Source organism: Rissa tridactyla, chromosome 4 (genome assembly GCF_028500815.1).
Source record: "Rissa tridactyla isolate bRisTri1 chromosome 4, bRisTri1.patW.cur.20221130, whole genome shotgun sequence".
NCBI lineage: Eukaryota > Metazoa > Chordata > Aves > Charadriiformes > Laridae > Rissa > Rissa tridactyla.
This window is the reverse complement of record NC_071469.1, coordinates 71,100,317-71,117,240: the sequence shown is the minus strand read 5'-3', so window position 1 is coordinate 71,117,240 and position 16,924 is coordinate 71,100,317. Positions and strand designations below refer to the sequence as shown.

At 45.2% G+C, this 16,924-nt stretch overlaps 1 protein-coding gene across 1 annotated transcript; it reads right to left on the bottom strand.

The window, feature by feature from the left end:
• Positions 1-312: 312 nt before the first annotated feature.
• LOC128908648 (E3 ubiquitin-protein ligase RBBP6-like) lies at positions 313-15,976 on the bottom strand. The gene is made up of 13 exons (XM_054199296.1): positions 15,811-15,976; positions 14,826-14,925; positions 13,717-13,768; positions 9,781-9,825; positions 7,317-7,405; positions 7,102-7,198; positions 6,137-6,276; positions 5,698-5,873; positions 4,835-4,938; positions 4,259-4,392; positions 3,524-3,620; positions 3,366-3,421; positions 313-1,108 (listed from the first exon to the last, which is right to left on the bottom strand). The coding sequence occupies exons 1-13, from the start codon at positions 15,974-15,976 to the stop codon at positions 313-315; spliced, it is 2,052 nt and encodes a 683-aa protein (XP_054055271.1).
• Between the last annotated feature and the right edge of the window lie 948 nt (positions 15,977-16,924).

Sequence of the window (16,924 nt, the reverse complement as noted above, 5' to 3'; positions counted from 1 at the left end):
ACCATGAAGAGGTTCACAGTACCTGAAACTCCACCCAAAGTAATGAACGGTGGTTAAAACTAAGATGCCCCAGCAAAACCTTTCACGTTGCATTGTCACAACTCACAATTCTGAACAAAATGTTCACTTCTATAAAGCTCCAATGTAAAGATCCAGCTGCAATATTTCAAGGGCAGCACAGTCGCCTTCATGCCGTTACTTGCAACACTTGAATTCGTTCACATTTTAAGAAAATTTGATACAGATGACTTAAGAATTCATTCTTTTTTTCATTATCTGTCGTTCCGTGGAGTGACAGATTTCACTTTTTAGTCATCCTTCTCTTTGCTCTTCTTCGATTTTTTTCTTCTTGTGTTTGAGTTTTGTCCCAAACTCAGCATTGGGAAATCCTTTATTCTCATCCCCTTTTCTTCTCTTCTGGTGTTTTTTACATTCATTTCCTTTGCCATCTTCCAGCGGATATTCCATGTCCTTCTCATTTGATTGTGGTGGATCTTTCATGCCGTGGCGCTCTCTTCCAGAAGGTTTTTCAGGGTCACGTCCATCTCTATTATGACTTCTGTGGCTTTGCCCACCAGGAGAGTCTTCCCTGCGTCCCCGAGCATATGGCAAATTCTCTCGTCTGGTCCCAGGTGGACCAGACCTATCTGGAGAAATGCTCTCTCTATTTACTGCTGGTCGAGGTTGAGCGCCAGCAGCAAAGCCCTTGTAAAACTTTTCGTACCATTCTCTATAGTTCCGTTCCCATTCTCTGTATCTCTCCTTTTCAAAGCGACCTCTCAGGTCAACAGATCTGCCATGGTAAGCTTTCATATCATACGGGGGAACTTCTCGGTATCTCTTAAAGTACTGCCTTTCTCCATCCCCTCGAGGTATAGTCCGTTTAGTGGGAGACTGGCCTCGAAACGCTGGAGACCTTGACCTAGAGCGATAGTTACGACTCTTCCCTTTGCCTCTTCTTGGATAGGGTGGTGATCGCGAGAAGGAACGAGAAGGGGAACGCCTAAATGATCGAGAGTAGGAGCCAGAGCGGGAAGAACCTGATCTTGACTTGGAGTGGGTACACGAACTTCTAGAGTAAAATGAAGCACTATAGGGAGACTTGGACCTTAGAAAAAAAAACAACACAAAAACCATAAATGAAGTTAATTCAAAACAGTCACTCTCCTGGTTGATTTTTTTCCTCCCAAAATTAGTTGTTTGGGGGTTTTTCCCCTCTCCATATGCTTATGTCAAAGCTGCTTTCAGCTGCTGACATAACGCTACTGCAAATTGGAGAACGTGATAACATGTAAAAGTTTCTGCTTACAAGAGAGAACACCTGCTGCTTTGATAGTGTAAAAGCATAGAGGAAGGGTAAGTTTATATCCGCCATTTCTGTCACATGAACTGCCACAGCTCTTGATTGACTGAAGGTGGCCTATACTGGCTTCTGCTGGTCCGCAAAGGCACACGTGTTTCACTACTCAGGCACGACATGCAGTGCAAACCCTTTTTGGTGCAGTAAGACGCAAAAAGAGCAAGTCTTAATGGCTACAGTGCACTATCAAACATCAAGAAGACACGATTCAGCCTGAAGACAGTAAAGCTCCATTTTAAAATGCCCGCTCAGTCCATTTAACTTCACTACTGATTTGGCAATTTGTACAGGATGCAAAATACAGCAAAATACGGATTGTACAGCAATTCTACATACAGGACACTTCTAGCCACATGGCCTAGCAAAATTTTCCACATCATAGCTCTAACCAAGGATAGTGACGGCTTCTGAACTCAGCCTCTAGTACTACAACCCATTGCCATTACTCTAGGAAAGCTACTGGCAGCGTTACTAACAGAGCTGTTCAGACTCCTGCCCATGTGATTTTTGGGGACAGAAGACATGAGCTACCCTGAGCTTTTTCTTCACAAGTTTTGCTTTTATTAGTTTTTAAAGAACCATTTCACATTATTCTGCATATGTTCATTAGCATCATTCCTCCCCTTTAGGAAGAGACACACCTGCTCCTTAACAACTGCTGCCCAATTCTAACGGTCCGTCTGCTGTAGCCTCTGCCATATGTGAGCTAGTACCCTACATATGAAACCCCCATCGCTGCTAATCCCTTGAATCATCCAGTCCATCCAATGACAGAAGGATGGAGTGGAACTCCTCCTCATTCTTCTACACAATCTGCTTCTCCCTTACGGACTCTGCCCTGATTTTAAAGAGGAAAGAGAACAAAGCGGGAGCGTGGTGGCGAGCATTTTTCTCCCTGCTTTCTGTTCATTTGAGATGACACTCATTTCTTGATCTTCACACTTGCCCTCCACATCCTCATCCCCGGCACGTCCCTCAGTCTTCTCTCCTCATACTCAGCTTTGCGACTGTGCATGGAGGCTGCCCATGCTGAAAAGAGACTCCCATCTCCCGTGTGCCGAGTGCCCACCGCTCCTCTGCCACTCCTTGATACGCTTAATGCTTCCCACGTTGTTGATGACATATTTGGCCTGTTCTTGTCCCTGAACTGTTATTTTCTTCCTTACTGAATTTCAGATTTCAGACAATCTGTGGGATGGATCCTGGTTTCTGTTATTTATTTATCTTAAGATTTTAGAAACACAATGCACCCTTACAATCTACCTAGAACAAATTTATACCAAAAGGAAGGACGAGCTTGACACTGCGACAATAGATAAGGCAGGCTCCTCTCTCTCCCTCTGAGAGAAAGCAGCTTGGCTGTTGGAGATGACTATATTGAAGAAATTCAAAATTGTCAGAAACTAACAGCACTGACTTTTCCAATCATGTGCTCAATCAGTATCAACTAAGTTGTCAAAAAAAAAAAAAAGAGAATGTTGGAGTCTGGTTTCTATCAGGAAATCAATTTTTTCAGCTCTGTTCAGCCAGCAATCAAAAGCGTGGCTTTCCATCCGATCCTTTGATTCTGTTTCATTTTTATATGTAACTATAGTGTCCTCAAAAAAACGTCGTTTCTCAGAGTCCTCTTTTCAATCATGTACCGGGGTTTTATGTTAAATAATCTCACCGCAAGCACAGACTCCCTCCGTCAAAGCCAATTCAAATTAAGCCGTTTAAACATTAATTACCACTTGTATTCTCCACAGCTATCTGTGCATTCTTTCTTCATTGTAAATCAGCTGTTGTATAAGGTACGTGTTATGGCCTCGTTACAAGCAGTAATAGATTGAATTGCTGTGGAATACTTACAGTTCCCAGCCTGGTCTGCCACCTGCTGAGCGAGGTGTACTGGCTCTCGTTGGATGACGACCTTTTGGAGTCGGGAGAGGACAAAGAGAAAAATCCCATTCAGTGTATCTGAAGGCCATTTCTTTACAGAATTTCTGAAGTTATAGTTACTTACCAGTTGTGGGCACTGATTGTCCTTGGGGGCCCGGAAGACTTGGTAATGCTGGTTGTCTTCGTACAGGAACCTGACAGGCCTTGTGAGTAAATGCAGACGGTTGGAAAAGAAGCTCTACTAAATGCAAGAATCACTGCATATGTTGAAATACAACTTACCTTCTCTTTCAACAAACTGCTGACCGACAGCCAGGGAGATGCAGAAGGTTCAGCAGCAGTCACCAGAGCAGCAGGAGGTATAACACTATCAGCATTGCTACAAAAAAAACCCCAAATTTTTATTGTTCAAACAGTCTTTTGAAGGGCTACTGTCATGTCTGTAAATATTTCACATTTACAGTGTTTCAGTGTTTATTATCCAATCTGTACGCGTCACTGACTATGCTGTGTATTACTGAGGATGACTCTGACTTATCGTAATATTGATTATAGAAATACTGTAGAAAGAAGTACTGTGAAAACACCTGGCCTATTTTACCCAGGATTGTGCTTTTACACTTTTCATGGAAATATTATTTCCTCGGTACTAAAGAGAAATTAACCCACTCAAGAAGGTTTGCCATAACAAAATGGTTTCTTTAGGAATTGCTAGCCCCTTCAAATGAAAGGGCTCCTGGGGAAAAAGCGTTCCTCTCTCAGGCTAAGCCTGTACGGAATGACTGATACGGGACCCAAACAAGCAATACTTCTGAGAACATTCTTGCAGGAGGCACACTTCCGACTTTTCAAAGTGTCCTCTTTCAAAGTGAGGACTTTCACTAAACAGAACTTCCGCAGTTATCTGAAACTGTCACTAATGAGACGTAAATGGCTGGCAGCGCAGCTCAAGGAGAAGAATCTAACTTTGGCATCCTGGTGTCTTTTATGTTCATGTTGATCTACAGATTTACTTACTGAAAAGGTCCAGGAGGTGCAACAGTCATAGTCATGAGTGCTGGTGGAGGTGGTGGCGGCTGCTGCTGCTGCTGCTGAATCGTCTGGTGGAGCCCTTTTGTGTAGCCACTTCCATTGCTGAAGCTGTTCACAGCCTAGAGGCAGAAAAACATTTACCACAAGGTAATATGAAACTTCAGTAGATACATGAACAAAAGCCTCCACAGAGTAAAATTACTTGTGTAGTCCTGTAAATGCTGTCAATCCTAAAATGAATCAACACACAAATACATGCACACATCGCCTTAAACACTGAGAGTAACAACTGGTCACTCAGAGTACCTGTATCTAAAATACTTCAGTGTTAACACCGAATTTGACAGTAAGGCAATCACGTTAAACAAAAGCGCGACCTGAATTTGCCCCACTGTCTCTAAAGAGTTGTCAGCTTCTCCAGCAACAGATAATGGATTTGAAAAGTAAATGTAGCCGATTTAATTTAGCAGGTTTTGAGGAGATGTAAACTAATATTTTCTTCCCTTTTGGCTTTTTACAAATAGACTTGTCTTACAGTTTACGTAAAAGTCATCCTGTTACCTTGCGTAGGAACATGTTGGCAATTAAAGCATCAGGGGAAACGTCTGTCTGATGACACGTTGGGCACGTGTGTTCCTCAGACTCCAGCAATGTTGTTCTAATGCCTGTGCGTAATTAGAATCATCAAAGTAGGTTTAGCCAACAAAAGGAAATTTTGGAGGCTCCAATCAATCATAAAAAGAGATATATGATTAATGAGTGAATATGGTCTTGAATTGAGAGCATGAAGCTATAAATGTTCAACCATGGAAATCATTTCTAGGATGCAGCAAATAACTGTGCGGTTTTGATATTTCACTAACGTAACATTTGAAGACGGCTGCGTCTGGATGTTTTGACTGTCCTTTTTTCCACTCTCTAGTACAGTGAGAAGTCACCACCCTCCAGGTTAATGAATAAAACGCACCTCAAAAGAACATCAGAAGGACTGAGTTGCGAAGGTTTTAACCAGCTCTCCCGTGGAGAAGAATGTGGATTAAATGCCTAACTATCGGTTTGTGGCAGACCACAGTAAGGTTGGCTATACTGAGCCGACCAGAGTTGGCTATACCATTTTGTGTGAGGGAAAGGGCTGTGAGAAAAACTAAATGCATTCAATATCTAATACTGTAATCACCTGCGCAGCTGTGCACTCTTCTCACGCTTGTCCTTCCGCATGTAAAGAGGATTTAACAAGATACGTAAAAAAGGAAAAAAGCTTTCTGCCTTTTTTTTTCCTTTATACGAGAAGAGTCCTTTCCTATTCAGTGGACACTCAAGTATGGAATAGAACTGGTAACAAAGACATTTTGTCATCTCCTGTTTCTGCTTTCAGAAAATCAGATGTGGTGTTTGGAGTGAACGAACCGGGGAGTAACACTTACATTCATCACAATAACTGTTTCCACAGCAGGGAATAACGGCCGCATCAGTCATTATCTCTTTACAAATGAGACATAACAACTCATCTGGAACAGGGTCTTCGGAGGAGGAGGAGGAGGAGGACGGCTCCGCTGGTAAGAAGGGAGGCTTCTCCTTCTTTCCGCTAGCATAAGCTTCCCTGGAGGGCCGGGTGAGGAAGGAAAAATTTAACAATGGGTACGGGAAAACTTTTCCAAGCTCTGGAGTTCCCGGGGCATGAACAGTAGGACCGCCCTATTTTAGTACGAGAAAGCATCACGGATTTTGAGGTTAACATACAATGACAATGCTTCCTCCCCCGTGGTTACAGATGCCGGCCAACTTGGCTGCATTGCCACTCAGACATTTACGCATGGTTTCTCTCCTTCACCTTTTGGTCAGCCCAACTAGTTCCATACTTACGCATTAATAATTGGTATTGCATATGTTCCGCTCTTTGTCAGCATAGCACCCTTTGTATTGGGATCTTTCACCTCCATCATGAAACTCCTTGGAATGCCCGTGCTTTTCTTAATTCTGGCAACAGGCTCAACATTTTTGTCCTGTTAAGAAAAGGAATGCAGACATAGCTCGTCTTAAGACCCACACTTAAAATGACACTTTGATGATTAATTTAAGCAGCAAAAGCCCTTAATTCTCTCCTTCTACCTAGCCTAAGGGTTACTCGACCAAAAATACTTGTTTTCCTACAGAAATATAGCCAGGATGTTTCAAGGACTTGAGCAGCATTTTGAACTCCGTGGACATTCTTTTGCTAAACTTCAGCTTCCGCAAGGATTACATATGGCTTAGCTCACCATCCACTCAGAGGAGAGGCACAAACCCACTCCTCCTCCACAGCGCAATGCAGAGGGAGAGCCCCATTCAGGGCTCTGAACCAGTCACTGGAGAAACTTAGTTCACCATCGATATGTACGAAGGTTGCATATGCATTCGGCGACTAAAGTTAGATGGCGTGAATACTCAACCAGAGACTTGTGTCATTAAAACACACAAATATTCAATAGGTGGGGTCAAGAGAAACATCTTCCTTTTATACGGAATTCTAAACACTGTGAACTGTCATTAAAAAGCGTTAAAACCAGAAAGATTTTTAATAGTATTGAAATACATAAAAATACGCATGACAGTTCACAGAGAAAGATCTATGGACATATTTAATAGCTACGACCAAGAAAAAAGAACATTTTACCTTTTAAATTCCAGGTTTCCCTTGAATTTTGAAGGGGTTTGCAACATTGCCCTATAACCTCTGGATTTCACCCCACGAGAAACAATGCCTAATCTGAGTGTTCTTGTATTTGTTATGTAATTGCCAGGTGAAAAAGGAAAAGCGAAGTAACACCAGAAGTCCCCTGCACTCTTACCCCATTCGTTGGGCAGTTCTTTATGTAGTGGCCAGGTTTTCCGCAACGAAAGCATATATAGGATGGTGGAGGCGTATCCCAGGGTTTGGTCATGTAACTAAAGGGTTTTTGAGAAAAGAAGAAAAAGGTATGCACGTGTCTCTCTTGTTAAAACAAACATCTCTACAATTTGTCCACAATCTTCAAAGAACAGATTTGACGTTATCGACACTTACTTGATTGGATTGTATTCACGGCAAGACTGCATCATCATAGCTTTTATTTTGTCTTCTTCGGAAGCATTGGCTGCAGCCAGATTGTCGGTCTGTTTAAGAGGTAAGCATTTGACACACGCATTAGAAACACATTTGCGCCCACACAGCCAGAGACGAGACCACTCACCCCATCCTGTAAAGAGCAGCACAACGCTAGCTGGGGCTGCATGAAAACAGCTGCTTATAGAAAATACTGTTGTCCTGAAGGTGTTCTGGGCAGTCCTTACGCCATCACATGACGTTTATGTGCCCGTTAACTTCTTGGGCACTCAAAACCTTAGGCTCTGTTTGCACTTCACATCAAGACTCGTGTAACCAATCCAGTTTTCTTCCAAGCGGACTGAAGCCATGTGTAGAAAAAATGACGCTACCCAGTATTCTTCAACTGATTTTTAAGCTCCAGACTACTGGAAGGAGGAGATAGCCACTGTACGTTTACTGGAGAAAGAGGTATGCAACTATCAGTATTTACGCTCTGCAGCGTTAAAAGGACACTCAACTCAAGAGTCGGGGAAGCTCTTTCTGCTTGCTGAAATTCAGCTTCAGACACAGAAGTGTTAAAAGGAATCAAGCTTTTTATAATCCCTCAGCAAGACAACAGACTCTTTGCAGTAGAAGTTTGGCCATCACGTGCTCTCGGCAGTCCAAACCACGTGTTTGGACTCCCCCTACTAACTTCTTCATATTAAGTGATTTAACTACAGTAAGGAAAACCTGCAGGTTTTTTCCAGTTGACTGTGTCCTTTTAACATACAAATTGTCATATAAGCCTTGTGCACCGCTAGATCTTCAAATTATGGAAGCCCGCTGGATTTCTTTAAGCAGCATTTCTTAAAACGCTTTTATTACACACAAGCCCAGTTACAAGCCGGGTCTAAGGGACTGACTGTCAATGATTTGGACCTTCAGGTACCCATCCTTCAGATCAGCCCCTCGTGGCTTTGGTTTTATATGCATTCATTCACAAAAGCAACAAACTAGTTTCTACATTTTATTAAATGGTTGTTTCTTAGACATAGTGTTTTCTCAACAGTAACATAATCCAGAGGGACATCTCTGAAATCATTTCCATTAACATTTACAGAAAACTTTACAGACGCTTCACTCATTTGTTGGAACCCAAACGGTTTACAAAGCACGTCCAAAACCCACAAAACATTACTAGGAATAGACCAAAATTGAAATACAGCATTTAATACGTCGTAATCACAAACCAGAAGCCTGATAACACATTGCCTCCATGCTAAGCCAGTCTGCACTAAAGAGGTCAGAGAAAGTAACAGGTTTGAGCTGCCGTATTTTTCTGAAATACTTAAATTCTCTCAAAAGCCTAAAAGTGTACCCCACTTGGACAGTTTTTCACATTTTAGAGTAAAACTTCACGTGAGGTTCCAGAACTTCACAGACAGGACACGTTTAGGGACAGCACTGATGGAGACCACTGTCTTTTGGTGGATACCTTCCAAACTCTTTCTGTTTTTCTTTATTCCCCCCCACAAATGTACACATTAGGAAACGTGTCTCACACTGCAGTGAGAGAGGGAAGAAGTTCCCAGCGGGAAAAGATTCCTCTTTCTTGGAAATGAACTCCCGCCTTTATTATAATCTTTGTAACTTTAAAGACTGGTGTTTTAATTGGCTAGCGCTACGCCTTTTCACAAGGTGCAATTGCTAGGGCTTTCCCAGACAAAGTTACGCATTGTTGAGCAAAAAATGCAAGCAGTTCCAGAGCAAAACACGGTATTACAACAGTTTCAGAGGTCACATCTGCTAATACGCCACACATAGACATTGGTAGATTCCAATAAATGATTAGGCGCTTTTTCAGAATTTACACAGTCTGCGTGCAAACAAATTAGGTTGTGTTGCTCACTGTAGATGCACTACAATTTATGAAGTTGTGCAGCTCTCAAAGAATGGATCTGTAACTGTAATGACCGGCAATTCAGAAATAGCCATGCAAGTGTCCGCGTTACAGAAACGCTTCTATTTTGGCTGTGGCAAAGCCCCCTGAAATGTCCACACCTTGCAGCCAATTCCATTCTTCTGTAAAAAATGTTTTCGTTTCCAACACAAAATTAACGAGATGTATGAAAAATGGTAAACAGCGTCTGAAGGGCTTCTTTTTTGTCTCTTGAAGATGAGTAATCCTGCAACGTTACGTTGAGGCTGATAAGGTACTCCCCTTCTCTCTGCCCAAGCTGGGAACTGCTCTTTACAGGATAGTATCAAAATACACACGCATTGTAAAGTTAAAATAAATACTTTAAGTTATTGAAAATTAAATTAAGGTTTTGTTCACATTACAACAGCTATCCAGCTATAGACCACAGCATCAGAGTTAAAAATACAAAGCAAACGATTTCTTTGGGGAGGGAGTAGGGGTAAGTATTTGACAAGATTATATATATATACATATATTTACCTTCACAAGCTGGGCCAGAGAAAGAGGTGCAGGAGAGTCATCAATCTGTTCACAAAACATGAAACACATATTCAAGTTCCACAGTCAAAACACAGCGATAGTTCACCTCTACTCTAGTCTGAGAGTAACACTATACCCTCTGGGCGTCACTGAAAGAGGCGTTTCAAACCCGGTGTAATTTGTCTTTGTCCAAAACAAAGTCCAAAACTATGAGAGCTTAGGAGTGCCCGTGTGGTTAATGAGAAGAAACTAAATGAATCGAACTGGCTTGAGATGAACTGCTTGCTCCCGAATACCTCAGAGAGGGACCCTTGTCAAATGCTCACAACTGCTTGAAAGTCGAAGGGGTAAGGCGGCTGTCAATTTTCAGCTGAAAAGGTTTTTAAAAAAATATTTATTTGAGAAGGACCCATCACTGCGGGAAACTTATCTTCAGCGTAGTTTGTAAACTAATGGTTAATTTCCCATCATTGATACAGGCACATGGTTATGCTTCTAGGAACAGAGTGTAGCTGCCTGTCAAAATAAAGCACCCGCACATCGGCCCTGGAACATGAACTCTGCCCCTCCGCTCAAGAAGGTTAAAAATGCCAAGCTCGCCATACCCCACAAAGCCCAAACAAAAACAGCAATCCAAAACATCAGCCAATAAAAAGAACCCATCACCTTGTCTAGAAAAAGAATAAGCTGCTCAAATTCCTGAAATGAAGGGGTTTACTACGACAGAGATCCTTGCAGTCACTGACACAGCCACACTAAAAGGATCCCCTTCCGTGCTTTGGCTGTAGTAACAGCAGGAGAGCAGCACACATTTGCAAGCGTGGAATGACAGCTAACGTAAGAGCAAGGTGATGAAGCAATAGCCAAAGAATAAGCTTTTGTGCATCCTGTTTAAAACAATCTTAACTAATGTTAAGTTTGCTGCTTTACTCTACAGCAACAATTGGCAAGCTTTCCAGTGATTTATTCCTACCACGCTAAGATCCAGGTTCTGCTTTGAAATACATCCAGAAACATGCGTATTTCAAACAAAACAAAACAAAATCCCCACACTTTTGACCAAGACCTGAGGTAGGTTTCAGACTAAAGCTAATTGTGTCTCCAACACTAGAAGCACCTGAGGCTGCGCTGATTTACAGTGAGAGAGAGGTCACGTAAAGAGCGATGCGAGGCTTCTGCCCTCCCTCCTTTGGTTTTTTGGGGGCTTTTTTGAGACACCTCTGTTAGCTGGTGGTAAGATGCTACTTAGAAATATAATGCAGACATGGCAGGGAACACACGAGGCGAAAAGAATGGTAACTTTATTTATGAACATGTGATTCCTGTTTATACACATGCTAGCAAACAACAAGAAAAATAATGCTTTTCAAAAAATAAAAACCCATCGGAATTAGATCAAATACTACAAATGTGGCTTACATAAATGCACTACATTAAGTGCTGGGGTCACCGGGTCAGTTAAAGTAACTCCAACTCGAGTGATCGGATCCAGTGATCCAGGGTTAGTGTAATGCCTCACACCACTCTAGTGAAGAAAAAGCAGTTCTACTTCAAATAACGATGAAAAACTAAAACCATCACACAGTAAGTTTTATACTACAAGGACTATTTTGAAACACACAGTTTCACACCGTATTCAAGCCAAGTGCCAAATCCAGACCTAGACCACTACCAGTCAAGTATTTCCCTGGGTTACTGATCTAGATTTTAGCAGCAGACTGACAGCGTTTTCAAACCTCAAGAAAAATGCTGCCCCTTTTCCCAATGTAAATTCAAAGTGGTGGTATACTAAAGAAAGGCTTAACCTTTGGGAAATGAAAGCAGCATCCAACCCTGAAAACACCCAGATCCAAAAAGGTACTGCAGGCAGAAGTTAAGAAAAGTGACAGGGATTTTACCCACAAATGCACCACGCTATGCACAAATGCACCAGAGCGGGCAGGGGTGAGCGGCCCTGCTCCCTGCGCCGCAGGGAGACCCTGGGCACAGACCCCAGCCCCCCAGACCCAGACCCCAGCCCCGTGCCTGCCTGGGCACCCAGAAGCTCCCTCCTCTTTGCAGGCAGCCTTTGGGCTCAGTGCTGCTCCGCAGGCAGGGATCATCTCCCAGGGCTCCAGCCTGGAAAGGGGCAGCGGAGGCACCAGCTCAGGCTCCGGGCAGCACCCAGCTGCTCCCAGCGAGCATCCCTCCGGCACCAGCCCAGGGGACCCTGGGCTCCCCGGGGGATGTGTCCCCCGGTGCAGGGAGGCCCGATCCCAGCAGAGCATGAGCAGCCCAGAAAGGCTTCTCCCAGCCCCTGGCCTTGCAGGGGTGGGGGGAGAGGGCAAGCCAAGCTCCCGGCCCTCCGAGCTCCCCAGAGCAGGGTGCCCACCCCACTCCATCCCCACGGTGCCTGCTCCAGCCTGCCCGGGCAGTGGGGGTGCCCACCTCCCTGGAGTGGGGCCCTACCTCTGGCAGCACAAGTGTCCTCTCCTTTAGGGCTTTCATGATGCCTCCTAAATGTCAGCACACACAGAGAGGTTTTGGGCCCCAGGAAGGGCTGGGTGTGTTGTTTGAGGGGTCAGGAGCAGGGGCAAAGGGCTGCGTGGGGAGCAGGGGAGCAGTGCTGTGTTGTGCCCGTCACCAGGCACCGGCAGTTGCAGCTGGAACACGGGCCATGGCAACAGGAGCGCAGTGGGGACGGGAACAAGCCCCCTTACAGGGCGGGCAGCTCAATACATACATGCCCCCCAAAGTTAATAATCCCAACACATTAGACTTCCTCCCTGTCTTAAGCGGTTCTTCCTAACCATGCCCTCATTTAACAAGTGGGTTTGCCCAGAGCATTGCAGACTGTCTTTGGGACGCTGGGGCAAGTGCAGCACGTCCTTCCAAAGAAGTCTGGATGTACCGACATGCCAAGGAAAAACCCAGCCTGTCCTCATCTACAAGTGCTAGCCCAGGCTCCAGGCAGCGCCTTCTGGGCCTTTGAGCCACCGACCCTTCACCATCCTCCGTTCCTTACCATCTCACCATACAACAGCTCTTACGGGTTAGTAGATGAGCAGCCACAAGAGAAGCCCAAAGGCAAAACCCCAGAGGAAACACAGCTACAATTCTGAAAAGCAATCAACAGGTCCCAGTGACACCAAGGGGTCACTGCAGTCTACGGGCAGGGCTGGAACGTGTACTTCTGGTGGCATTTGATCCAAGGCACCTCCTACAGAGCACCCAGCCCTGCTGGGACAGGCGATGCTCTCTGCCTTGGCTCAAACAGTATCACTTCAATTGTACAGTTTTTAGGAACAAATACCCAAGTATTTAAGGACATGAAAAGGAATCGGAACTGTCCTCAAAACGTATGGGATGTGTTGGGATCGGTATTTGTTGAGCCCCCGAGTCAAAAGCAAGAAACAGTACCAAGTTCAGCAATAATGGTTTCTCAGTGGCTTTTGAAAACATTTTCAAAAAGCATTAGGCAAAAAAGTACTTAAAAACAAAAGCTAAGTGATACAATGGGAAAAGGGAAAAAAATACGCTCTAAACATTTTTTGTTGCAACAAACAAAGACCCCACACACCCCCATACAAACATACATATTGGCTAGCTACAGACAGATGTAGCACATCAGTGTGCAAACCTTGAACCAGCATGATCTAAAAACCATCATATATCACCTGTTCAACACAAAGTCATACAGGAAATAGCCTGGCATGTTCAATATGAAATACAATGCATTTGAGGCACAAATACCAATATTCACATTCGAACTGCGCAAGCGATGGCATTACTCAGTCTTTACTACGCTGAATAAGATACACTGTATTTGCAATATATACTGTGTTTTACTGGAAAATACATGAAGTTAATGTTTGCAGAATTAACACAAGGCTATTTGTTTAGGATTTGCTTAGAATGTCTTGTTTAGAATTAAGGGTGTTGAAAAAAGGGTGAGATTGTGTTTTTACATACCGTTTTTGATGTTCCACTCAGTGGCTCAGTTCCGCCTCTAGAAAAAGAAATAAAGGTGATCAGAACTTTAAATAAAGCACTCGTAGCAAACATAAAGCAGTGAAAACAGATCACAAAACCTGAACATCATAACATTATGTTCTAAATAATCTAGTGAATATGGAAATTCATTTGCATACATAAACTGTTCTCTCTTGGTGCACTCAGTGCAACTAATAAAACCCTCCAAAGTCACGTTTCTTTGGCCATACAGTGGTTTCTTCATCCATTTACCTTGAAGAACATACTACAAGGCAAGTAACGCATGTTTGAAAGGCCTCTCCACCATTGCAGCGTACTTTCATCATTCCCAAACATCGGCCCCTCTCCCAGTGGTTTCTGCCATGTTTCCAGCTGAAGGAACAGAAAGCTCACCTGCCTGGTTAATTGTCAACATTAGCACAGCAGTGCTGGTCTGTCCTTATCCCCACGTACGGGTGTTTGTTTGATCTTTGATGCCAGCAGCATCTACCCTCTCATTTTGGGGCAGCATGACAATACCCGGGGAGGGTGCCAGCCAGCCAGAAGCGGAGGATGCATTGACAAGGTAGCACTAAGCACACATATTTCAATACATACATTCACCCCCAAAGCAAGGCCACGTTTATAAGCACAAGGCTGCCGTGTCCAGAATTACTAGGGAGTGCCTGAAGGCATCTCCTCTGAGATGGAAACAAATTATGAGTTTACACTACAATGGCTATCTGTCGTTGCTATAAAAGCAATAAAAGCAAACGCATATAATAAGGGAGCTCTCCACGGAGAGGAAACAGGATCTACAACTTGGGTCTCAGAAGAGCCAACCCCAAGGACAAACCCAGGAGAATCCTCTTAAAAGTTACCGTTGATGGAGTTGGAACCCCATCTCCCAGCAGGCCTAAAAATGTCAGCCTACTTCGGGACAGATACGGTAACATCTGCCCCACGACGACAAACATTTACTGCAGCTTTAACGAGAGAGATACAAGCAGAATGCCTCCGTAAACTAATAGCCATTAAAAAAGTTCACACGTTGAAACCCCTAGCCAAGAATTCAACACTTTATGGACACTCACATGGCAGATGTTTTGCCGGCAGCTTTAACTCCTCCAACAGGGATTCTTCTCACAATTACCGACGAGTTCTTAGCAATCAGGGCGTTGTCATCTGTGTACTCTGGAACAACATAAACACAGAAAAAAAATCAGCCAATTTGTAAGAACGCATATTAATTTGTAATTACATAGCACTCCAGAGGATCCTTTTGCAGCTATAAATGCAAAATCCTATACGTAACAGCGCGCTGTTATCGTCTCAACATACTAAGAGGACTTTTCAAGAAGCACATACTTCTTCACTGAGTTGTGATTACGCATGGAAACAAAGAAACACACTTTGTAAAAATGCTATGACGTATATTACAGTAATACTTCAGGGGCTAATATATTTATGAGCATCAATGTTTCACCTAAAACTTTCCTTTCGGTTTCTCAACTGCCATAACAGGATCTCCGTGTTTGGCCTATTTCAAAACATTTTTTCTCCCGGTGACAACAACTGGGCCCATCACAGTTTATTGCCGTCGAACGTTCTGGGTTTAATGCTCTGCTTTACACAGACCCAGCCGTTACAGAAGGGACATCAGCCAGGCAGCCATTCAGCCTGCTGGCATTCGTCAGGCTAGAAGTTCATTAGCAACTGAAGGCAAATTCAGAGACCCTTCTGCAGCAAAGCCCTTCAAGCAAATTAAACCTTTTTCAAAAGCTCTTCACAGTTTTAGTCAACACTACGAGAAAAATCCGGGACTCCCAAAATGTACCTCTACCTACTCTGCGAGGCCCCCAGCACAAGTCACAGCTCCCGATGGCGGCCGAATCTCATCATGGCTTCCCGCCCCGCTTCATCCCCGCCCCGCATCCCTCCTGGTGCTCCCCACGCCCACGACACGGGCCCCGGCTGGACCCGGGCCACCTGGGGCGACCCGCAGAGAGCCCAGCATGGCTCCCGCAGGCCGCGGCCATCATGGGGGGTCCCCGAGGCCCTGCGCTACGCCCCACGCACCTGCTCCAGTCTGGGCGTTGCTGATCTGCAAGTCGCTGGTGGCCGCCTTCAGCTTCTCGCGGGCCATGATCTGGCGCTTGAGGTCCCGCAGGCAGATGTTCAGGCCGCTGAAGATGACCCTGTCATACGCCAGCTTGGCAGCGAACTTGTAGTGGATGCACGACATGGTTGTGGCCAGGTGGTCCAGGGGCCACGGCATCCACAGCGGTACCAAGTGTGGCGGCCTCTGTGCTGGGTTGGGCTGGTGGCAGCGCAGGGAAGGGCCCGCCGAGGGGCCGGGGAAAGCGGTGCGGGCTGAGCCGAGCTCTGTCCCTGCTCCCTCTCTCCCACACAGTGTTGCCAGGCCTGGCCAGTCACTATGGCCACTGGGCAACGGCCCACCGCCCCACCCCCACGCCTCAGGGGACCCAGCGCATTGTGACAAAAGGGCTGTCACTGCCCCTGGCTGCTGGTGTCCCTGGTGTCCCCTGGCCTGTCACCGGCCACTGTCCTGTCACCCCCCAGGTCTGCGGGGTCCCTCCTGTCACCCCCAGGCTGCCACCCCCGCTATCCCCTCCTCCGGGCAGCCAGACGAGCCAAGACAGCCTGGGGGAGATGCAGCCGGCTCTGCAGTGTGGCGCCCGGCTGCCCGCACCGCAGGGCCAGCGAAGGCAGGGGACATCTCAGGGGGGCTGAGTGTTCCTTGGGGCAGCTACCGAAAGGTCAGCCAAAGGGGCCAATGACCACCCGGTTTATGGCCACAAGCCAATGTACTTCCCAACCATGGCACACCCACAGCGGCGTGAACTCTGTCTGGAGAGGAGGACTAAGAAGTCAGGAATGAACCATCGGCGTTAGGAGATGCCCCAGGACAACCTTTCTTGCTTTCTCAACCATGAAAGCTGCTGCTGCAACAGCCCTAGCGCAGGAGTTCGTGCCTTGAATGACCAGGTCGAGTTCTGTTGAGTAATATGCTACGGCTTGCAGGTGCTTCCGGCCCAACTGGCTATTCCTTTCTGTTCATATAAATATAAAAGCCTTCTTGTGGTCTGGCAGGGCTAAGGAGGGAGCTTCCACGACTGCTTGCTTTACATCTTTAAATGCCTTTTGGGTTTCCGGAGTCAGGAAATCCTTT

Bases quoted from the DNA above. Each gene is read 5' to 3' on its own strand.
- LOC128908648 (XM_054199296.1), bottom strand. From the start codon at position 15,976: ATGTCGTGCATCCACTACAAGTTCGCTGCCAAGCTGGCGTATGACAGG. The intron at 7,199-7,316 runs GTAAGTGTCGAT...AAAACCCTTTAG, and splicing joins CGTGAATACAATCCAATCAA to TTACATGACCAAACCCTGGG. The intron at 4,393-4,834 runs GTAACAGGATGA...TTCTGCCTCTAG, and splicing joins CCAACATGTTCCTACGCAAG to GCTGTGAACAGCTTCAGCAA.